This window comes from Ovis canadensis, chromosome 8 (genome assembly GCF_042477335.2).
Source record: "Ovis canadensis isolate MfBH-ARS-UI-01 breed Bighorn chromosome 8, ARS-UI_OviCan_v2, whole genome shotgun sequence".
NCBI classification, from domain to species: Eukaryota; Metazoa; Chordata; class Mammalia; order Artiodactyla; family Bovidae; genus Ovis; species Ovis canadensis.
Genome location: NC_091252.1, coordinates 97,533,404 through 97,558,894, shown reverse-complemented (window position 1 = coordinate 97,558,894; position 25,491 = coordinate 97,533,404). Strand labels below are relative to the sequence as shown.

Here is a 25,491-nt window from a genome sequence, read left to right as displayed (position 1 = left end):
CCTACACTTTCTGCTCCCTCAGAAACATAAGATCTGGAGCAAACTCCACTGAGGGGTGGGCATGGAGTAGGCCAGTATTCTGCAGCTGTGAAGTAGGTACTTTTTAAGACAAAGCGTGCTCCTTTCCATTCTCATCCCCATAACCATCACACCCACATCCATTCACAGTCAACTCTCAAAAAAAAGTGAAGTGGGGACGCAGACCCCTGTTAGCACACTGCACTGCATTCTGGAAAGTGGTGTGCCCCACGAGCAAGGTAAGGATAAGGCTAAGGGCAGAGAAAAACACAGCTGAGTATGTGCACATTTCTGGAACTCGCCTACTCCGTCGATCTCAGTGTCAGAAGTCACGGAAAATTCCTTTTTTATCACCAGAAGAGGACTAGCTGAAGCACGTCCATACCAATCTTCAGGGACTGGGGCAGCTTGGCAGTCCACCCAAGGATACTGACAAGGAGAGCTCATTTGTCCCCAAGCAGAGAATGAATGAGGTCAAGCGCAATGACATGTTCTAAGCCTTGGCAAACATCATTTCTAGACTGAGGCGGACTGAAAATAATAGGTATTAAAAACACACTGCACGTGTCTGTGTGTGTGCGTGCTCAGTCATGTCTGATTCTGTGTGACCTCATAGACTGTGGCCCGCCAGGCTCCTCTGTTCATAGGATTATCCAGGCAAGAATGTTGGAGTGCGTTGCCATTTCCTTCTCCAGGGGATCTTCCTGACCCAGGGATTGAACCCATGTCTCTTATGTCTCCTGCACCGGCAGGCAGGTTCTTTTCCACTGGCACCACCAGGGAAGCCCAATATCCTGCCCCAAAAGAAAACAGAATATCATCTTATAGACTTAGATGTTGAGGAAGCCCCTTTAAATTCACCGCTGCTGCTGCTAAGTCACTTCAGTCGTGTCCGACTCTGTGAGACCCCATAGACGGCAGCCCACCAGGCTCCCCCGTCCCTGGGATTCTCTAGGCAAGAACACTGGAGTGGGTTGCCATTTCCTTCTACAATGCATGAAAGTGAAAAGTAAAAGTGAAGCTGCTCAGTCGTGTCCGACTCTTAGCGATCCCATGGACTGCAGCCCACCAGGCTCCTCCGTCCATGGGATTTTCCAGGCAAGAGTACTGCAGTGGGGTGCCATTGCCTTCTCCATTAAATTCACTATGTTCATAATTAGTGATTTTTAGAAATGAGCATGTTCAAGGGTCCAAGAACCCAGAAATCTATATGGTGAAAATGTAGCTAAGTTGGTAAAGAATCTGCCTGCAATGCAGGAGACCTGGGTTCAAATCCCTGTGTCAGGAAGATCCTCTGGAGAAGGAAATGGCAACCCACTCCAGTATTCTTGCCTGGGGAATCCCATGGATAGAGGATCCTGGCAGGCTACAGTCTGTGGGGTCCCAAGAGTTGGACACAACTTAGCATCTAAACCACATGTTCAAAGGTCCAAGAAGCCAGAAATCTATATGGTGAAAACAGACAAAGGCTGAGAACATGAGATTTTTACCATTAGGGAACAATCAGATATATTTGCAAGATATAACATATGTGAAATGTACAATAATGCTGACAATAGTATTGCTTGTAATAGCAAAACACTGAAGAAAAGCATTAATACCTAAGGAAAACATTACTATCGAACAACATGGAATTGGTTAACTTATGGAGCTGTCTAGAACTTCCCAAAATAATTTTTAAAGTGCATATGCAAGTTATGACTTGTAATTACTTTTAAAAAGTTATACAGTATGAACAAAACATTTTTTAAAATTTGTATACATACATATATTTGTATATGGTGAGAAAAGGTCTGAAAAGTTAATCCTAAATATGTAAAAGAGGCTACCTGAAGGTGGGGTGGACTATAGTTGATTCATATTTTTATTTTTGTTTATTTGTATTGCAAAATGCAGATAAAAATATCAGAAAATTTTCTATGATAAACCTACTTGTACAATAATTTTTAAGCCAGTATGTACAACAATATCAGTCAACAATATAAATATTTGCAAGGTTAACTATAGCAGTGTAAGTTAAATTTGAATTTGAGGCACTAGTAGACAAATTGATACTAAAGAAAATAGAAAATAGAGGAAATCTCTTCCAGAAGTTATTTAAAAATGAATAAAGAGCTAAAAATTAAGTATGGGAGACAATGATAGAAATGACAGGATGAAACTAAATAACAACTCAAGAAAAGGGAGGCTTAAAGGTTTTATAGCTTGAAGGTTTCATGAGATTTCCCTAATTCAGGCTGGAATGCAATCTTGGAAATTCTTCAGGACTGTTTTCCTATAAGGGATATGTCTTAGGTTGAAGGGGGAGACTGGCTCATAATAATTCTATCAACTATCTTTGCTCACTTTTTATACTTTACCCAATAGCAAGAAATGTGTTTCATATTTAATAAACCATTTTCTTAATATCTCTTGCTATTTTCCAAAACTATACTACCAGCATGTTCATAATGACGAATCCGCTTATGTGGTTGTCATGGCAGCTTAAGATTTGCTTAAGGAGATGCTGCATGCCTGCCAATGCAGGAGACACGGGTTCAATCCAAGGTCTGCAAAGACCCCACCTGCCAAGGAGCGATGAAGCCCATTTGCCAGCATTATTGAGCCTGTGCTCCAGAGCCAGGGAGCTGCAACCACTGAGCCCACGTGCTGAAACTGCTCAGTACTGCACGCGCTAGAGCCTGTGCGCCACAGCAGGAGAAGCCACCCCTGCGAGAAGCCCGCCCGCCACGGAGAGACGCGGCCCCCGCCCGCCTCGGCGAGAGAAAAGCCCAGGCAGAGCGCAGACCTAGCACAGCCAAAACTAAAATAAATAACATAAAAGCGAGCGCGTAGAAGACAGCTGAACTCAAACAGTAGGCTAAAAGGGGCTACCTTTGGGTAAATGTCACCCTATGTATACACTTTATTCAATTTCAAAATTTTCAAAAATAGTAATACTTTTCAGTTAGAAGAAAAGTTAGAAAATCTAAGAATAAGGGCATACAGATTTGATATACCATATAATGACAAATATTTCTTCACAAACTATTATGTATACTACGATCTCAACTGAGAAGATAAAACAGAAATACTGTGAAAAATGTTAACAACTGCCTTCAGTGAGTGGTGGGAAGATGGCGGATTCATTTATTCCTTCTACTTTTCAGTATTTTTTATTTTATAAGATAAAATCTATACATTTCATATTGAGAATAAAACTTTATGCTGCTGCTGCTAAGGCACTTCAGTCGTGTCCGACTCTGTGCGACCCCATAGACGGCAGCCCACCAGGCTCCCCCGTCCCTGGGATTCTCCAGGCAAGGACACTGGAGTGGCTTGTCATTTCCTTCTCCAATGCATGAAAGTGAAAAGTGAAAGTGAAGTCACTCAGTCGTGTCCAACTCTCAGCGACTCCATGGACTGCAGCCCACCAGGATCCTCCGTCCATGGGATTTTCCAGGCAAGAGTATTGGAGTGGGGTACCATTGCCTTCTCCCATAAAACTTTATAGGTAATAATAAAGATAAAAATTTACATTTTTCAGTTCAGTTCAGTCACCCAATCGTGTCTGACTCTTTGCAAGTCCATGGACTACAGCACACCAGGCCTCCCTGTCTATCACCAACTCCCAGACCTTACTCAAACTCTTGTCCATTGAGTCGGTGATGGCATCCAACCATCTCATCCTCTGTTGTCCCCTTCTCCTCCTGCCTTCAATCTTTCCCAGCACCAGGGTCTTTTCATATGAGTCAGTTCTTCACATCAGGTGGCCAAAGTACTGGAGTTTCAGCTTCAGCATCAGTCCTTCCAATGAATATTCAGGACTGATTTCCTTTAGGATGGACTGGTTGGATCTCCTTGCAATTCAAGGGACTCTCAAGGATCTTCTCCAACACCACAGATCAAAAGCATCAGTTCTTCGGCACTAAGCTTTCTTTATGGTATAACTCTCACATCCATACATTACTACTGGAAAAACCTACATTTTTACATGAGTTTAACTAATTAATCTACCAGAATTAATTTTTGTAGAGAACTTTCAGTCAGCATAACCTTCTTTCTATAAAGGTAAAACATTCCCTGAAGTTGTTGCCTCAAATATATATTAAAATTGATATGAATATTCATTAATGCTTTGTTTAGATTTTACCTGAAAGTAACAGAGAAACTTAAATATAACTTAGGGTAGTTGAAAATTTACTTAGTATCTAGAAGCCTCAAATATAAAGACACTGATCACTCTAAATAAAAACATCAACCAAATGATTACTTTTAACGTACCATACCCTCAATCTGATTCCTGTGTCATCTGTCAAACTTTTGATCCCAAAACTACTTCAATAAAAAGAAGGAGTATCTGACAAGTGATAAGAGAGAGGGAAATATTCATTATATCACTAATTGGAATAGAACTGAAAATTCACTCTCTGGGGAGACAAAGAAAAATCATCAAAAGTCTGACTTGTGTCCCCAAACAAAACTTTCTGAAAAACAGCAACACACATTTTTTGTTTAAAAGATTGGTGTTGTTCCGTCACTTGGTCGTGCCTGACTCCCTGCGACCCCATGGACTGCTGCACACCAGGCTTCCCTGTCCTTTGCCGTCTCCTGGCGTTTGCTCCAACTAGTGTCCATTGAGTCGGTGATGCCATCTAGCCATCTCATCCTCTGTTTAAAGACTGGATGCTTCTGAGATGCAACATTTATCTCGGGGAGGGGGGCAGCAGCCCCATTTCTTCAAGGGATAGTGATAGAGCATCTCAGCTGTGGTACCTTGGCTCCACCAAGACCACTGCTACTTCTCAAGAGCAGGGGTTGTGTAACTTGAGAAACGGGAGCCATTTGTTTTCCTTCTAGCTGTCAGCCCACTGAGATGAAACTTACAGCATCGCTTGTTCCCCCTGGGCCCCTTGTAATGTGAATTGTCTTTAGCCGATGCTTACCAAATCACTGTCACGTAACAGCGGCCGACCTTTCTTTTCAATCTACGCACTTTCCAGGAGTTATAAATCAGTTGACTTTCAAGCTCGATGAGACAGCATATGCCTTAGTTTGAAGAACAGATGGAGGCTTGGGGGGAAATTGTTTCTGCAGGCTCGCTACAAGCAGCACTGCTCCATAAAAGTGAACCATTCGCGCTAATTTCTCACATAAATTACACAGGCAGCAGGGAGCACCAGCCCATTCAGCAGAAAACCTTTCATCGAGCTTTCGGAGGTCATCTGACCAATTTAAATTAAAGTTATTTCTGATACATGGCTGTATTTTCACGCCGTACACTTTTAAGACAGAGCAATTCACATCAAATAAAAGGATGGCATTAATTGTGCATGCAGTCCCTTCCTTCAGAAAACACCAAAAAGCACTTTAATTGCTGGAGGATTATTATTTTTTTCAAGACTTTGAGAAAAAGCTCTATCTATTAATTAATCACAGAGGAATTAATAGCGGAAACGCAGCAGCCTTTCTTGTACAAAAATTAGGTAAATTGTCATTTTTCTTGCAAAATTTGCCTTACAAGTTCTACTAAGGCCTATTATCCAAACTCAAGCTTTGGCAGTTATCAAAAAATATAGAAGCCCAGGACAATTCAAAGAATATATTCATTCTTTCTTCATGTAAAACAAATTATTCAATTCAAATAAATTTGCTTATAAGATTTTAAAGATCAATATCGATTTTGCCTGCAGTAATAGATACAGCGTTAATTTTTTGAATCCTGAAGAAACTGAAACATTAAGAAACTGAAGGCACCAGAGGACTTAATTATTAATCAAAATTACAGAGTTTTGAGAACCATATACTGAGGGTTAATGGATCAGATATCATATCGCAGTGGGATTTACTTTAAAATGCGGTTGTATTTACAGATAATGAGCTATCATGGTTTGGAATGATTTTAATTGTAAGAAAATTAGCGTACATTTTAATAATAATTATAGTCAATAAATGTTTTTCCTGGTAGAAATTATCAGTCATGTCAATGAAAACAGTCACACTGACAGAGCTGTTTATGTTTCATGAATACCAATGCCTCTGAGAACTGAAAAAAGAAGAGAACGTGCTAGAGAAGAAATTCTTAACAGAGTCATATATGAGTATTAAAAACTAGGGGGCTGACATGGAACTGAAGGCACGATCCAGACACCATCAGTAGATACTCTTACAAAGTTAGGCATCCAATTATCTTATGCACAGCATTTTCTTTACTTGAATGTTCAGACTGAACGTACATTTTCAGTCATTTGTAAAGAAAAATAAACTTATCGAAAATCATTGGGAAAGCATTACATATAATTTAAGCATTTTCAAGGTAAAATTCAACCTAGAGAAACTGTTGCATACAGCTCTGGACTGTGTGTTCAAATTAACTTGCTGGTGCTTATCTTAATTTGCTACCAGAAGACTTGGTCTCTAAGGCTAATTTCTAATTAATTGTTTGTTCTTTAAGCTATTTCATGAATATCTTTAACTACGGCTATTTTAGTAACTGTGAAACAAACTTTATTAGCCCTCAATTAAAAAGGGCCATGCCAATCACTCAGTACATGGTCGTCACCAAAGAGAGTAAGGCCTAGAGGGTGAGACGCACGCTCATGAAACAGTGTCCTGAGAAGTGGAACTTAGCGGTAACCAGTTGCGGGATGTTTTATATTCATTCAACAAACATCGCTGGGCATCAGCGCTGTGCCAGACATGCCTTCAGGGACTGCACTGGCTTAAGAGAGGGAACAAGCTAGAAACAAAGACACAATCCCTGGCTTAGAAGTATTTAGGGTATGTCATTTTTATTAGCCTTGTTACTGGCTCCATTGTAGGTCCCCATCAGGTTTTCATTTTCTCTCATCTTCCCTGTTATATGTTAAATTTCTCTTTTTTACAGTTCTTTGTAAAACAGCTTAAAATCTCTTAGCAAAATGTTAAAGTGGATTAAACTTTATAAATGAATATACATATAACTCATTGATTAAACTACAGAAAAATGTGTTTTAATTACATAATTAATGTTGCTTTATGAATTAATTTTTAATCAAAAAACAAAGTTGCATGATCCAAGTTTTAATCAACAAGTAATGTATAATTTATAACATTAACCTCAGGGAACTATGCTTCAATGGTGAAATTCTATGCACCTCCAATAGGCCAGGGAGGGAGATGCATTTTGGGCAAAGAGGAGGGGCCACCTAAAGTCCATTCTCTCTTGGACCTACCTGTGTGCATCACAGGCACACAGTTCTGGCTTTATTCATTTAATTTCAACCTAACTGGCTACCAAAGATTATTTACATACCAAAGACTAAGAAAACAAGAATGCGGAAATGCCCCAGGTTGCTATGCTAATTTGGACAATGCCACTATGCAGTTTCTGTGACTTAAGAAGGCAAGTTTGAAAAAAAAATTAACAGGAAAAAACTGAGTAAGATTCCTTTTAAAAAGACTAAAAAGTATGTGTGGTTCAGGACAGATTATATAAGGTGCTGAGAAATAAAATGGTATACGGTTTCAGACAAGGTTTATACCTGTCTGTTGTATGCAGTTTATTTTTTTACAACTTTCCATTTTGAAGAAGACCTCAAAATCCTCTCCAGTTAGGCACGTAGTTTTCCTGTTGCATCTCTTCTTTTTCTGTCTTAAAGACTTCTATAAGTAGAACAGTGCAGAGCTCTTAGGGACCAAAACCAGACTTATTTTCATTTGTGTTAAGACTAAGTGTAAGAGTAATAGTATCGCTTGAGACTGATGATGCAGAGTATTTAGAGACAGCAAAGAGAAAACACATGATATACAGTCTCAGGAAGAAATGTTTGATTAGAAAGGTGAGACTTGGTTAGACAGATTTAAAATGACTGTGGTCATCAGTCCTTATAAACAAAAATTAAAACTTTAAGAATCTGTTTATATTATCTATGTCGAAAGGATACTAAAATCCTTTTGACAGACAAAACTTACACCTAAATTTTTAACAAATCAATAGGACATAGACTAACTCTTCACTAGAAAACCGGACAATTTAAGAAGAGGGCTCAAAAGGCAAGCAAATTAGTTAAGCACATAAAAGTGTTTAACGATCCTAATAATCAACAAACAAAATGAGATGCTTTACCCATCACTTTAGTGAAAGTGAAGTCGCTCAGTCGTGTCTGACTCTTTGCGACCCCGTGGACTGCAGCCTTCCAGGCTCCTCTGTCCATGGGATTTTCCAGGCAAGAGTACTGGAGTGGGTTGCCATTTCCTTCTCCAGGGAGTCTTCCCGACTCAGGGATTGAACCCGTGTCTCCCCCATTGTAGGCGGACACTTTACCCTCTAAGCCATCAGGGAAACCCATCACCTTAGCAGACTTTTATTTTAAAGGAGGATTCAGTAATGAATATGGTTCTGTGGAATGACTGCTTTTAAAATATTACTTTTGACCTACTAATTCCTCTTCAGGGAATTTAACCTAAGGATGCAATCAGAGGTAGAAACAAAGGTTTATGTATCTGGGTGTTTCATTTAATATTATTTAGAAATTATATCCCCTCTGAAATTGAAATAATCCTATGATATCTAACAGTAGGAAAATAGTTGACGAAGTATGATTTTAAATTGAAGAAAGCAGGGAAAACCACTAAGGCATTCAGGTATGACCGAAATTAAATCCCCTGTGATTATACAGTGAAAGTGACAAAGAGATTCAAGGAATTAGATCTGATAGACAGAGTGCCTGAAGAACTATGGATGGAGGTTCAAGACATTGTACAGGAGGTGGTGATCAAAACCATCCCCAAGAGAAGGAAATGCAAAAAGGCAAAATGGTTGTGTGAGGAGGGCTAACAAATAGCTCAGAAAAAATGAGAAGTGAAAGGCAAATGAGAAAAGGAAAGATATACCTATCTGAATGCAGAGCTCCAAAGAATAGCAAGGAGATATAAGAAAGCCTTCCTCGGTGATCAATGCAAAGAAATAGAGGAAAACAACAGAATGGGAAAGACTAGAGATCTCTTCAAGAAAATTAGAGACACCAAGGGAACATTTTATGCAAGTTCAGTTCAGTTCAGTCACGCAGTCGTGTCTGACTCTTTGCGACCCCATGAATCGCAGCACGCCAGGCCTCCCTGTCCATCACCAACTCCCAGAGTTCACTCAAACTCACCTCCACCGAGTCGGTGATGCCATCCAGCCATCTCATCCTCTGTTGTCCCCTTTTCCTCCTGCCCCCAATCCCTCCCAGCATCAGAGTCTTTTCTATGCAGAGTACATCATGAGAAACGCTGGGCTGGTTGAAGCACAAGCTGGAATCAAGATTGCTGGGAGAAATATCAATAACCTCAGATATGAAGATGACACCACCCTTATGGCAGAAAGTGAAGAGGAACTAAAAAGCTTCTTGATGAATGTGAAAGAGGAGAGTGAAAAAGTTGGCTTAACATTCAGAAAACTAAGATCATGGCATCTGGTCCCATCACTTCATGGGAAACAGATGGGGAAACAGTGGAAACAGTGTCAGACTTTATTTTTTTGGGCTCCAAATCACTGCAGATGGTGACTGCAGCCATGAAATTAAAAGACGCTTGCTCCTTGGAAGAAAAGTTAAGACCAACCTAGATAGCATATTGAAAAGCAGAGACATTACTTTGTCAACAAAGGTCCATCTAGTCAAGGCTATGGTTTTTCCAGTGGTCATGTATGGATGTGAGAGTTGTACGGTGAAGAAAGCTGAGCACTGAAGAATTGATGTTTTTGAACTGTGGTGTTGGAGAAGACTCTTGAGAGTCCCTTGGACTGCAAGGAGATCCAACCAGTCCATTCTGAAGATCAGCCCTGGGTGTTCTTTGGAAGGAATGATGCTAAAGCTGAAACTCCAGTACTTTGGCCACCTCATGTGAAGAGTTGACTCATTGGAAAAGACTCTGATGCTGGGAGGGATTGGGGGCAGGAGGAGAAGGGGACGACAGAGGGGCACAATAAAGGACAGAAACCATATGGACCTAACAGAAGCAGAAGATATTAAGAAAAGGTGGCAAGAATACACAGAAGAACTATACAAAAAAGATCTTAATGATCCGGATAACCATGATGGTGTGATTGCTCACCTAGAGTCAGACATCCTGGAATACAAAGTCAAGTGGGCCTTAGGGAGCATCATTACAAACAAAGCTAGTAGAGGTCAAATCCTAAAAGATGATGCTGTGAAAGTGCTGCACTCAATATGCCAGGGAATTTGGAAAACTCAGCAGAGCCTACAAGACTGGAAAAGGTCAGTTTTCATTCCAGTTTCAAAGGAGGGCAGTGCCAAAGAATGTTCAAACTACTGCACATTATACTCATTCCATCTGCTAGCAAAGTAATGCTCAAAATCCTTTAAGCTAGGCTTCAACAGTACATGAACTAAGAACTTCCAGATGTTCAAACTGGATTTAGAAAAGACAGAGGAACCAGAGATCAAATTGCCAACATCTATTGGATCACAGAAGAAGCAAGAGAATTTCAGAAAAACATCTACTTCTGTTTCACTGACTATGCAAAAGCCTATGTGTGGATTACAACAAACTCTGGAAAACTCTTAGAGATAGGAATAACAGACCACGTTACCTGCCTCCTGAGAAACCTCAGGAGGTCAAAGGCAAGTCAAGAAGCAACAGTTAGAACCAGGCACTGAACAATGGACTGGTTCCAAATTGGAAAAGGTATATGTCAAGGCTGTATACTGTCACCCTGATTATTTAACTTACCCCAGAATGCCAGGCTAGATGAAGCACAAGCTGGAATCAAGATTGCCAGGACAAAATATCAATAACCTCAGATATGCAGATGACACCACCTTTGTGGCAGAAAGCAAAGAGGAACTAAAGAGCCTCTTGATGAAAGTGAAAGAGGAGAGTGAAAAAGTTGGCTTAAAACTCAACAGTCAAAAACCAAAGATCATAGCATACAGTCCAATCACTTCATGGCAAATAGATGGGGGGACAATGGAAACAGTGACAGATTTTATTTTTGGAACTCCAAAATCTCTGCAGATGATGACTGGAGCCATGAAATTAAAAGATGCTTGCTCCTCGGAAGAAAAGCTATGACCAACCTAGACAGCATATTAAAAATCAGAGACATTACTTTGTCAACAAAGGTCCATCTAGCCAAGGCTATGGTTTTTCCAGTAGTCATGCATGGATGTGTGAGTTGGACCATAAAGAAAGCTAAGTGCCGAAGAAGCAATGATGCTTTTGAACTGTAGTGATGGAGAAGACTCTTAAGAGTCCCTTGAACAGCAAGGAGATCAAACTGTCAATCCTAAAGGAAATCAGTCATGAATATTCATTGGAAGGACTGATGCTGAAGCTGAAACCCAATACTTTGGCCACCTGATGGGAAGAACTGACTCATTGGAAAAGACCCTGATGCCAGGAAAGATTGAAGGCAGGAGGAGAAGGGGATAACAGAGGATGAGAAGGCTGGATGGCATCACTGACTCAATGGACATGAATTTGAGCAAGCTCTGGGAGTTGGTGATGGACAGGGAAGACTGGAGTGCCACAGTCCATGGGTTCCAAAGAGTTGGACACGACTGAGCGACTGAACTGAACTGAACTGATTCATCTTTCATAGATCATTAACTTGCCCCTGATAAGTATATAGAAAATTTTGCTACAAATATCTTGCAAAAGTTTTTTTCATATTTACCAAGGAATGCATAAGAAGCACAGCCATCTCAAAGATGCATATACCAGTCTTATTTTTTCATTTTAATAATGATTCTCAGATAGTTCTAAGTCTCCTCTCTGGCTAGCAGGTTCAAGCATTTATTTTTGACTGAATTATCTTATCTTAATCTAGAACAGCACTGTCTAATATGGTAACCATGTGGCTATTTAAATTAAAATTAATTAAAATCTAAAATTTAGTTCCTCGGGCTCACTGGGGACATTTCAAGTGCTTAATGGCCACATATGGCTACTTGTAATGTATTAGACATTGCAGATGAAGCACACTTCCACCATTGCTGAAAGACACAATAGACCATGCTTGGATCTTTAGCGATACCACAAGGGATACACTAAACTGCACAGATTCTGGCATTTGGTTTGCCCTGTTGTTCTGACATGTGGAAGAAATTATCATTTCACGGGCTCTAAACTATGATGGCAGTTCAGGATGTGGGTTGAGAAACCTCACCTTGCAAAGACATTCCTTGAAATTCTGATAAAGGAAATGGATCTCCTTACCACTTAATTACACACACCATTTCAGGTCTCACCGCCACTCTTGGAGGCCTAGGGGTGTCACAAGGACTGCGGAGAGAGGACAGGTACTTTCCTGGGAATCAGAGCTACTCAGAAGTGTTCGGCGAGGGGCAAGCTAGGCCATGAAGTGAGAAGCTCGCTTGACCAGAGCTCTATCCACACACAAGGGAGTACAGTGCCGGGTCTGGGGCAGTTTTTAGTGCGGTTTTTGCAGGGTGCTTGAGAGTCCCTTGGACTGCAAGGAGATCCAACCAGTCCATCCTAAAGGAGATCAGTCCTGGGTGTTCACTGGAAGGATTGATGCTGAAGATGAAACTCCAATACTTTGACCACCTCATGTGAAGAGTTAAATCACTGGAAAAGACCCTGATGTTGGGAGGGATTGGGGACAGAAGGAGAAGGGGACGACAGAGGATGAGATGGCTCGATGGCATCACCGACTCAATGGGCATGAGTTTGAGTAAACTCCAGGAGTTGGTGATGGACAGGGAGGCCTGGCGTGCTGTGATTCACGGGGTCGCAAAGAGTCGGACACGACAAAGCGACTGAACTGAATTGAACTGGGGAGCCCTGCTTTCTTCAGCATTCAATGTCCATTCCTTAGAAATGTTATCCTAAAAGAAGGCCTCTGGTCTTACCAAGTATCAGACGTTCCCCACAGTATATGTGTCAAGAATACGAATAAATATGAGAGATTGCTCACAAGCCTGTGCTTAATAAGTTTAATGTTTTATCTTCAGCATTATAGTAGTACAGTTGAAATCTGGTTGGCAAAGCTTTAAAGGATAGAAGTCTACCTTCTATCCTAGTTATAGGATAAGATGTCTTTTTAAATGTATGCTATTATCCTACCAGCAGCAGCAAATATATTGCTTCCTCTTTAATCTGACTTTTTAGCTTGCTGAATCACTACAATAGTCAATAGTAGCTTAAAAGAATTAATATAGCTATAAAAAAGAAAAGCAGTTTATATGCCATCTGACTGCTGGAGTACCAAAGATAATGCAAAATGATTCATCCTATGCTTTTATTATTTTCAAGATAAACTTTTTTTTTGTCTCTTGACATTTCTAGAAGTTATTCAAGATTATTCAAACAGGTCAAAAAAAAATCTATGGATTCTTTTATTGATACAATTTTTATGTGCTAAAATTATGTAAAACACCAAAATCTACTTGTTTTGCATAAGGAAATATGGCATATTCTTTTACTCAAAAGGAATCAAGTTCTTGAGCATCTCTATGTTACCATGCATGAATTGGTACACTGACACAAACTCTAAAGCCATGTAATTAATCAAATACAAACCAACCCCTAATTAAAATTTTGAAGACTGAAATATCTAAATTAGTTATATTGCTATATATTTTTCTCATCATGCACATTTTCATATAACAAATGCAAATTTTAAGACAGATGATTAAAACCAAGATAATAATGTCCTTCATTTGCCTAAAATATATGACAAAACTTAATAACAAGGACAACTTCAGATTTCCCTTGCCAAATAACTTTTTAATAAGTTCAGTAACTGGATATTATGTGACTGCTCAAGATCTAGAAATGTCTGATAATTATGTGAAAACATTTAAAGATATACCAGATGTAATACAATCAATTCTTTCAGTTTTTCCAAAAAAGAAGGAAAAGGTTAATTTTAATGAATCGTTGTAAGCTGTTTACTTTGATGAATTCTTCACTTTGATCATTCTTATTTTTTAACATAAGTTTGTTACCAATTATAAACAGTCCTGACATTCGCCCTTCAGACAATACTGTGGGACTTTTTCGCTACATGGATCAATTGCTAAATTCAAAATATTTGGCAAAACCTTTTGTGTTCCTTAACCTGATGCTATGCTCACATACATGCAACTGCTTTCCAGTCTTCAGGCAGAGCTGATAAATATCACCCAAAGCAAAGTCCTTGATAACAAAAAATAATTAAATAGCAGAAGCTGGTTAGAGATCAGCATTCATTTTTCAAATTAAATGTAAAAGCCTTCTCCAGTTGAGAGATTGGCAAGTTTTTACAAATAACACCAGCGAGCCTTTTAGAAAGAAACACAGCCACATTAGAATGGAGTCATTAGGCAATACATTTATTTTGAAGCCAATTAACCTTTTGTCAGAAAAATGTCGGTGCTATAAGGCTTTCAGCGGTGGAGGTCAGTCTCTAACAGAGCTCGTGTGACAGCTACTGCGCCGGCTGACACGTGCTGCAGACAGAGAGGAGAGGGCCTCCGTCAGAGCCCGCCTGCTTTTGTATTCCACTCTGCATTTCCAGGGAGCAGACAATCTTGACCTATCCATTTAGGTAATTAAAGCTTCCATTTGGAAGTGTCCTGCAGGAAGGTGAAATTTGGGGGGAGATAAATGGCTGTTGCTCTCCACATCCAGCCACCAGTTCCATCATTTGATGGACCGCCTGAAACGGGCTGGAATGCCAGGTTCTCATAAAAATAGAGATGAATCGGTCAGCACACAATTCTCCAAGGCAAAGCAACTCTGTCATTTCCTTTTCCTGCAGGCTGTAATTTAATTGTTAGTCAAGGTGGGCAGCTGACACAGAGGGGCTTCCTCTAAGAGCTTACCCACCATCTTCCACTCACCGAGAAATCACTCCAGCTTATTTACTTATCAGTCAAGAGTGTTTGGCACTGGGAGATACAGCTTCCACAGCGAGCACAGCTGGTTCTCGCAGCTGCACAAGGACTTACCTTCCACGCTATTTTGTTTCCTTTCGAATCATGTTCAAGGGCAATTGGAAAGTCTCCTCGTTCATAAAATTTTCGAAACGCTGTGGGTTTGGTGGGTCTTTCTTTGAATGCTCCTGCACTTGGAGGGCCTCTCACCTTCAAATGAAAAAATAAAAAAAATAAAAGTAGGAATCAGGTTTTAAAACACATGGGAAAATGCAAGATGAAAAGACTTTGGCTTTTATAAGTTTCATTTTGTACAAAACGTCAAATTATCTTAATAATGGGCAACAAAAATCTCACAAACATTTGGAGAAAAAAAATTTATAACACTGTTAAGGATTCACTTTATTTCAAGCTATCTTACAAAGTACTCCTAGAAAGTGTCACTTTAAAAATATTACTTTGTAAGGAAGAAAAGCCTGAACTTTTGTTTAAGGAAAATATTTTAATAAAAGCAACTAAGTTCAGAGTGTTAAAACTTTTAAGATTCCTAATAACGGCAAGTTCTAATCCAAGTCTGATATACTTTGTGGAATATTCTAGAAATAAATTTAAAATAGCACCTTCAAATCTTTCTATACAAATAAAATAAAAATAATATGTTCTCAAGGTATGAATATTAACCACAAACCATAAATGTGTGATAAAAATTTTGTTGTTTAATCTCTAAGTTGTGTGCAACTCTTTGGGACCCCATGGGTGGTAACAGACTAGGCTCCTCTGAAAATTAAGTAATGATAAATGAGACAGTTTAAAAAGAAAAATGGTGGTGTACATTTGACAACATGAGTTTCAAAAAAATGAGCATTAAAAAAGATTACGAGAATCTTTCAACCTGTCAAACTGTGATTTTTATCAATGAAGAAATATCTTATTTTGAGCTATTCACATTGGGCACAACTTTAAATCTGCATTATTTACATATGAACTAATTCATTAGGTTACAAAATTCAAAGTGATTAGTGAAATGTTTAGGAAAGTATACTCCATTGTATTGTTCCATACATATAGTCTAAACATTATTTTTCTTATGCCTCTTTATTTTAAAAAAGGTAAATTATTATTCATTTATTAGGTTAATAAAAATAATTATTTTGTCAATTCTTAATGTAAACAAGATAGCAAATAATTTACCTACTATCTTAATATTTTAAATTATTTGAAAGTGAAGTCGCTCAGTCATGTCCGACTCTGCGACCCCGTGAACTGTAGCCTGCCAGGCTCCTCTGTCCATGGGATTCTCCAGGCAAGAATACTGGAGTGGGTTGCCATTTCCTTCTCCAGGGGATCTTCCCGACCCAGGGATTGAACCCACGTCTCCCACATTGCGGGCAGACGCTTTAACCTCCGAGCCACCAGGGAAGCCCTTAAATTATTTGACATCGAATTAATTTTTAACATCTGTGTGAAAATTCTTAATTTTAACAAACTATACATAAAAATATATCTGAGATAACAAACAGATAAAGACAAACACATTTTATCTGAAGCTCACATAAAGACCAACATTAGAAACTGAGTGGGATATTAAGAAATATTAAGATGATTAAATGCTGAAGTGGAATTGAGGAGTGTGGTGACACGGAGACCTTTATTAGAGTTTAAAATGATCTTCACTACACAGCACACTGTCCCAAGCATACGGTTACACAGGTCACTGAGAAGACACTGGGCAGTGGAGAAATAAGATTTCCTTTTGCTCATTTGGTCAGATTTGAAATTTGGTCTGGTATTAGAATTATTAGCTGCTATTTTCAGCCAAGTTCATTCAACTGTTAAATGAGCGGGTGCCTACGGCAACTACTTTGTTCAGAGCTCTGAGCTGGATGCCATACAAGAGAGGATGTTTTCAACAATATTAGTATGATGGAAGCTGTAGAGTTGTCATTCCCAGACTTTTGGGTTTCATGGAACAATAAATTTTGAATCACATTTTTGGGAACTGATAAAGAATTGACAGATTTTTATTTTGCCAAGAAGTTACATTTACAAAAAAAATTACTATCTACCATCATGTCACCATTCTAGCATACCCTCCAAACGTAGTAGAACATAATCTAAGGAAAGAAAACGTAGCCAGCATGCATACGTATTTATAGGAAGTTACAGTGCTTCCCCGGTGGCTCAGATGGTAAAGAATCTGCCTGCAATGTGGGAGACCTGGATCTGATTCCTGGGTTGAGAAGATCCCCTGAAGAAGGGAACGGCTACCCACTCCCGTATTCTGGCCTGGAGAATTCCATGGACCGTACAGTCCATGGGGTCACAAAGAGTTGGACACGACTGAGCGACGTTCACTTTCACTGCACTTCATAGCACAATAGTGTATATGTGTGTGCGTGTGTATGTGTGTTTATTATACAGTACTGATTACTGGTCATTGCTATGGTTTTGAAAAATTAGCTTTTTAATGGATAAAGAAAACAACTCTGTGTGTGTGTGTGTGTGTGTGTGTGTGTGTGTGTGTGTAATGGATATTGTTTTTGCTGTTTAGTTGCTAAGTCATGTCTGACTCTTTTGTGACCCCATGGACTGTAGTTCGCCAGGCTCCTCTGTCATTGGGATTTCCCAGGCAAGAATACCAGAGTGGGTTACCATTTCCTTCTCCAGGAGACCTTCCCTACCCAGGGATCAAACCTGCATCTCCTGCATAGGCAGGCAGATTCTTTACCACTGACCCACCAGGGAAGACCTATATTGGATATCATTCAACCGTAAAAAGAAGGAAGTCCTGCCATTTGGAATGACCGGAGTATTCATTAAGGTCTAAGTGAAATAAGTCAGACCGAAAGGCAAATACTATGTGATAACACCTTCTGGAGGCCTGGGGGGTGTGGCATATGCTGTCTTTTTTTATTCGCTTTCCAGTCTTCCTGATTCTTGGTGTGACGACTGATTTCTTTATTGAAACCTGGACATTGGCGCGTTGTGAGACTTCAGATCTCCTTCTGTCTCAGCTGGTTGATGCTGGTGTCTCTCTAGCAGAAAGAGCTGAGGGGCAGAAGTACTGGTGCCCCAGCTGGCCTCGGCTGGGGAGGGTGGAGAGAGCGCCTCATCACTCTGGGCGGGGGTAGGCGCTTCAGCACCTCAGCCTGCACCACCACTGTTCTGGCAGGGAAGGGGGGCAGTGCCCACCATCGCTCTCCACCCTGACGTCACAAACGGAGCGGCCTCACTGCCAGCGCCTGTCTCTCTGACACCACTCCAGTAGGAACAGGGAAGAGCCTCGTATTACAGCTGGCTGGGGTGGACACACATGACGGTTCCAGTAGTCATGTATGGATGGGAGAGTTGGACCATAAAGAAAGCTGAGCACTGAAGAACTGATACTTTTGAACTGTGGTGTTGGAGAAGACTCTTGAGAGTCCCTTGGACTGCAAGGAGATCCAACCAGTCCATCCTAAAGGAGATCAGTCCTGAGTGTTCACTTGAAGGACTAATGTTGAAGCTGAAACTCCAATACTTTGGCCACCCGATGCAAAGAACTGACTCATTGGAAAAGACCCTGACTCTGGGAAAGATCGAAGGCAGGAGGAGAAGGGGACGACAGAGGACGAGATGGCTGGATGGCATCACTGACTCAATGGACATGAGTTTGAGCAAGGCAGTTGGTGATGGACAGGGAGGCCTGGTGTGCTACAGTCCATGGGGTCTCAAAGAGTCGCTGTGAGTGCTAGGGAATCTTTTTTCAATTCCAGTAGAGATCCACTCAGAGAAGGCAACGGCACCCCACTCCAGTACTCTTGCCTGGAAAATCCCATGGATGGAGGAGCTTGGTAGGCTGCAGTCCATGGGGTCGCTAAGAGTTGGACACGACTGGGCAACTTCATGTTCACTTTTCACTTTTATGCATTGGAGAAGGAAATGGCAACCCATTCCAGTGTTCTTGCCTGGAGAATCCCAGGGATGGCAGAGCCTGGTGGGCTGCCATCTATGGGGTTGCACAGAGTTGGACATGACTGAAGCAACTTAGCATCAGTAGCAGCAGCAGCAGAGATCCACTACAATCCCTCACTTTAAAAATTCAGCTACAACCATGATTTAGATTTATTTGTCTTACCATCATCTCCTAACCATCTTTTTCAGTTTTTTCTAGATGCCAATTCATCATTTCTGCTGTTGAGAGCATGCCTCTCATTTGTTTATCTGGCCGAAAATTTGTTTGAAATTAGGCATCTTTCTCCTTTTTCTTTGTATTTATCTTAAAATCAATTTCTTTTCCTTTTTATCTCTTATTCTAAATATACTTTATTTCTTTCTGGTTCAGAACTCAAAGTTCTAAATGTCCAAACTTTTCAAATAATGAACATATTGCTAAGATGCCCAGAAGGCTTTTTATAAACTGTGATAGATAACTTATACTTCCTCTATCTGCCCATAAATATTCATGGGCTCTCTACGAAATGATTCCATACCTACAATTCCATGGAAATCTTTACTTAGTTTTACAAAAATTGTCCATGCTAATATGCAATGACTCAGCAGTGACAGAATTTTATTATGTTATCTTTTGTTTTCATATTTCTGCCATTTACTTATTTAAAAACACTAGATTCTCTGAAGTCTGCTATAGATCCATTCCAAATTAATTCTTGGAATCTCAAGAGTTACAGTTTGTAAAACCGATTAGAATATTCCCATCTAAATTTGTTAATGCAAGGGGACATTACCTAATTTTATGCAAATGCTCTGTCATTATATCCTTAGATAATATTTTTTCTGTTCCAAATATATACCCACTTAAACCTTATAGAAAGATATACTATTTTTAATATTCCATGCATAATTCATTCCAACTAATTCTAAAAATCTATACATAAAAAAAGAAACAAGTGAAATATAATTAATCTCTGGAAAGGTAATAAAGGTATTATTACTGGATATCACACAGTTGGATACAACTTGACTAAATAAAAACAAAGCAAAAAATATTGTTAAGGATCCTTATAAGTCTCATACAAAAACTATTCTAAATTTTATTTAATGTCTTAAGAATTTAATCTTGATTTATATAAATAATATAGAGCAAATAGGGAACCATAAGTCAAACTAGATTTGTGGGAAAATGCAATTAGGATTTGCCCGAATGGTCGGGGCTATCCATAAACCAATTAGGAAGAATGGATGTTGCAGCTGAATTCTTTTAATAAAATCTAATGCACTTGGGAACCGAGATACTGAATGCACTTTGAAGCGACGGCAGATGACAGCGTACTTTAAATGCCTACATTTATTGAATGTGCTGTAATGGATTTAGGACTTAGATCACAGTCTCTGTCATAAGGTCAGAAAACTAATAATAATTAGTAGGAAGGGACTTAAGGTTCTCTAAAATTCCTCATCATATACTTTGAAAGTTTCTTTTCAGTAGATCTGTTTTTTAGCATAAACTGAAAAAGCTAAAACGAACAAAAGAAGACTTTTACTTCAAGTGCAGAAGCTACACTGTGTCTCCCTAATGGTCCATTTTGCCAACTCACTAACATTGAAAGAATAAAATGCAAAGACATTGATTTCCTAATTTCATTAGGAAATATTTCCACATGAAATCTTTAAAAAAATTAATTTATTTATTTTAATTGGAGGCTTATTACTTTACAATATTGTAGTGGTTTTGGCCAGACATTGACATGAATCAGCCACCAACATGAAATTTGGATTCATAAGATCACTGTGATTAAGCAGCTGGTGCGCCAGAATTACAGTTTCCGAGCTACTCAGGCAATGGGATGTTGGCCCTAGGACTGGTGAATTCATTGCCATCCGTCTAGATTTATGAGAAAGGAGTAATGTAATTCAGTGTCTGTCCTATTTGCCAGTCATAATTGTTTCACTATATCAGAAAAATGCAGTACCTCGGGTCTCCAAATAACCAGAAAAATACTTGTAAAAGATTGTGTGCAAACTAAGTCACTTCGGTCGTGTCCAACTCTTTGCAACACTATGGACCATTAGCCCTTCCGGCTCCTCTGTCCATGGGATTCTCCAGGCAAGAATTCTGGAGTGGGTTGCCATGCCCTCCTCCAGGGGATCTTCCTGACTCAGAGATAAAACCGGCATCTCTCATATCTCCTGTATTGGCAGGCAGGTTCTTTACCACTAGCACCACCTGAGAAGCCCTGCAAAAGATTAACAGTTAACAAATCTGATTGTAATGGTAGGTAAGGCACCATAGCATTAACAAAAGTGAGCTCTTTTATCAGGCTCACTGATTTAAAAAAAAAAAAAGTTTTACCTGGTAAAGTTTTTATAAGATGTTTTAACAATATAACAAAACACTGTAATAGTAATGTTTTTGTTAGTAAGAGCCAAGAAGGATAACAAGTGCCTTGTATTGTAAAATATTTATATTTCAATAAATATTCAATATATATGGACACACTGTGGAGTCCTTTAAAGCCAGGCCCGTTGGCAACAGTGCTTCCCTGATAGCTCAGTTGGTACAGAATCTGCCTGCGATGCAGGACACCCCAGTTCAATTCCTGGGTGGAGAAGATGCCCTGGAGAAGTGATAGGCTACTCACTCCATTATTTTTGGACTTCCCTCATGGCTCAGCTGGTAAAGATTTCGCCTGTAATACAAGAGACCTGGCTTTGATCCCTGGGTTGGGAAGATCTCCTGGAGAAGGGAAAGGCTACCCACTCCAGTATTCTGACCTGGAGAATGCCATGGGCTGTATAGTCCATAGGGTTGCAAAAAGTCGGACATGACGGAGCAACTTTCACTTTCACTTCCATGGCAACAGTGAGTTTTAAAGAAAACCTCCAGGTGATTTGTGTGTTTAGTTACTCAGTCGTGTCCGACTCTTTGTGACCCCATGGGCTGCAGCCCGCCAGGCTCCTCTGCCCATGGGATTTTCCTGGGAACAATACTGGAGTAGGTTGCCATTTTCTCCTCCAGGGGATCTTCCCCTCCCAGGGACCAAACCTGCACTGCCTACAGATCCTGCACTGGCAGGCGTATTCTTCACCACTGGTAGTCACTGTCCTGGAAGGCTGGGTTTGGGAAAATCTTAAAGGGGAATTACCTAGGGCACATCACGAATTGACTGAAGAGGTCTGGAAGCAGAGATGAGACAGGCTTCTGACTATGAAGATGCAAATAATTAATTGAAGTTACATAAATAATAAACTGCCAAATGGAAGGAAATCTCATTAAATCACTTACTGTCCTATCACCTATTAATATGTTTATGCTTTCTTTCCAGACTTTTTCCAAAAACATATATGCAAATACCATTTTTTGATTCTTATGTCCTTTCTATTTAGTGTACTTTTTATGTTGCTATTGATATCCAATGTCATTTTTTTGTGGCTAGGCAATATTCTAACTATCTGCAATTATACTTGGAGTTTATATTATTTCTATTTATTTTGCCTTTTGTAATTACATTATTATAAACTTTTCAGGTGTATCACTTAAGCCACCTTTTATATTACTTCCTTCAGACAGAATCTTCAGGATGAGATCAAAATTTGTATTTTATGATTCTTGACAAAATTATTTGCTAGTTAAAGAGGTGAACAGGTCTCCTGTTTTAATCTCTTTGGGATGCTGTAACAGAATGCCATAGGTTGGGTGACTTCAACAAGAGAATTTTTATTGTCTCAGTTCTGGAGGCTGGACATCTGAGATCAGGGTGCCAGAAAGGTCAGGTTCAGAGAGCGAGTGGGCTCTGGGTTCTTTCCCTCTTACAAGAGTGTAATCCCATTATAGAGACCTAACTCTCATGAGCCCATCACCTAAACCTAGTTTTTGTTGTTGTTAGTTGCTCAGTTGTGTCTGACTGTGATCCCATGGACTATACAGTTCGCCAGGCTCCGCTGTCCACGGAATTCTCCAGGTAAGAATACTGGGGTGGGTGGCCATTTCCATCTCCAGTGGATCTTCCTGACCCAGGGATCAAACCCTAGTCTCCTGGCTGCAGACAGATTCTTTACCATCTGAGTCACCAGGGAAGCCCCAACGAAACCTAATTTCCTCTCAATGGCCCCACCTACAAACACTATCACACTGGGGGTTGGGGGCTCAACATAAAAATTTGGGGGGACACAAACATTCAGTCCATAGCATCAATTTGGATTATGATGTTTAACAAATGAGGGTGAACGTTACACATTGTAGTACAAATGCTACATGAATGTTTGGGAATGCATGTTCATGTATTTTCTATATCAAAATCAATTTGTGTGAGTGTTTTATATTAAAAGATATGAACCATATTTGCATTTACAACAAATATCTCCTTATCGCTTTATTTTCCATTTTTACTTATTTAGCATTTAAAAGCTTTAAATTTTTTATGGGAAAGCTCTTTTTCTTTACTTGCTCTTCTTGCCTCCAGCTTTGCCTTGTTTAGATCACTCTTGTCTGCTGCACAATGAATATTTTAATTGACTAATTAAATCATATCTCTCATCTGCTTAGAATTCATAAATGATTTCCCATTGACATACTACACAAAGACCTTTGCAAGGGGACTGTTGCTCTCCCCAGCATTCCTCTACAGGTGCCTGGGCAAAAATTATAGTAAACACTGGCAGTCCTCAGACATGCCCAGATCTTGTGGGTCTCCATCATTCTGCTTCTGATCAACCTTTATTCTCTCTCCACCCTGTACTTGTTTTTTATTCTACTTTTTCTTCTGAAACTACTAACCAACTTCATGACTAAGCACCAGCCTCATCTCTCCTAAGAAATCTTTCCAAATAAACCATATTCAACCCTCAGGTGGGATTAGGTTCTTCTTCAAGTTATGGTTGAAAAGCCGGGGGGCAAACCAGATAAGGTCACTGAACCAATGGAACAATCAGGATGGCGCTTATTAGAGAGCTCTAGGCTGTCAACAAAGTTGGTCTATAATCGAGTGTTTGAGTTAAGTCGATGGAAACTGGCAAACATTTCCAAAGGGAAAGTGTGTGTGTGTGGGCACATGTGTGTGTGTGCGTGTGTACGTGCACATGTGTGCTAAGTTGCTTCAGTATAGTGAGGAAAAGGCTGGGGACCCAAAATGCTACTTGGAGATTTTAGATTCTATAGGAGAATAGAAAAAACAGTCAAAAGGGTGGCAAGTAATTGGGGAAAATGAATGAATCACAGAAATCAGCGAATGAGAGGGACGCGTTTTGCTTTGTTTCAATAATACAGGGAGGTCAATTAAGAAGAAGACGGAAAGACCTCTGAAAATTAAACAGCTGTAGTGACCTGGGAGGGTGGAAGCCAGAATAGGTGTAATGCATTGAGAAAGCATAAGGAATATCAAGTAACACCAGGTATACGTTTTGGGAGTTTTGCTGCACTATCGGCTGTCAAAACATGAGCTGCTAGCAAGATGTCACTGTTAAAGCAGGGTAAAGTTAGTGGTAATTGGAAATGAGGAAAGAAAAGAATATCAATAGACTATAATACTGGAATTCATAAACTATCTAATGGCTTATGAAACCAGAATGGATTTTAAACTAGAAGATATATGTATAACCAATACACATAGCTAAAATGGCCAGAGGAACCTATAAAGTAACATATAGATTTTTCAGCATTAGAAACACAAATCTGAATTCAAGAACTTATGGTCATATAAACTAAAATATTAACTAGAAACAGAGTTTAAAAAATGGCTCTAAAATAGATATTAACTATAGTCCATTCACTGAAAAATGCATTAAATACATAGTGTTTCCCAGTCACTAGGATTGGTATCACTGGGGACAAAAAATATGTCAAACATATTATCCTCAAGATATCATTTAGGAAATGAGATAAGAATATCCCCTAGAATCTTAAATAGAAGAATGTAATAACTGTCACTGAAAGATATATAGAATTCTGAACACTCATAAGATAAAATATTTGGGTTTTAAGGCATTGTTCCTTTTCATTAGAAAATTTTATTTAGCCTTTCAGGGTACCCATACTTTTCAGAGGAACTGGGCAGATACATATTATAGTTTCCCACAAACCTGAATTTTGCACAATTTTAATTAGAAATAACTAGAGAATTATGGTTGCTGTACCACAGATTTGTCTGTTCATAACCATGTAGTTCATAATTTTTAAATCAGAATTAATTTGCTTGGATTTTCTGTTTATTTTTACATGTAAATAATTATCAATTATCACAATTTTAGAACCAAAAATTCAACATTGATTAAACCAGTATGTATTCTTTTCTATGTAACACCTCTTACATTGAAATTCACATATTCTATTTTGAAATTAATCTCCATAAATGGGAAAATTTTACTTAAAATATGCTTTGTTGGTTCCTTAAAATCAAAGAGCTTAGTCTAAAGTGTTTGCAGAGACTATTATATATACAATTAGCATAAACAAAATTAATATTAGCATTTCAAATGTTAGAATAAGTTGCATTTAAATTAGCGCTGTCATATGAGGATTACAAAAAAAACCCAAATAACTTATAATCCATTTTTTCAGATAGGTCGCATAAGAAAGATTAAGTGTCGGTGAAAAGAAAAAGGAGGAATAAAACGACAATTACTTCAATTAAGAAACTTTGAAGACTTTGGTACTAGACTTAAGTTTTCAGCTTGGCAACAAATTATATCT

The 25,491-nt window shown here is 39.2% G+C and overlaps 1 protein-coding gene across 2 annotated transcripts in view; it reads right to left on the bottom strand.

Moving 5' to 3' along the window:
- The window catches only part of PACRG (parkin coregulated), a 536,574-nt gene that overhangs the window by 454,688 nt on the left and 56,395 nt on the right, over positions 1–25,491 (bottom strand). For both annotated transcript variants that reach the window (XM_069598880.1, XM_069598879.1), the window contains exon 2: positions 14,940–15,074. In XM_069598880.1, coding sequence (XP_069454981.1) covers positions 14,940–15,074 — 135 coding nt within the window. The remainder of the gene's footprint in view (positions 1–14,939; positions 15,075–25,491) is intronic.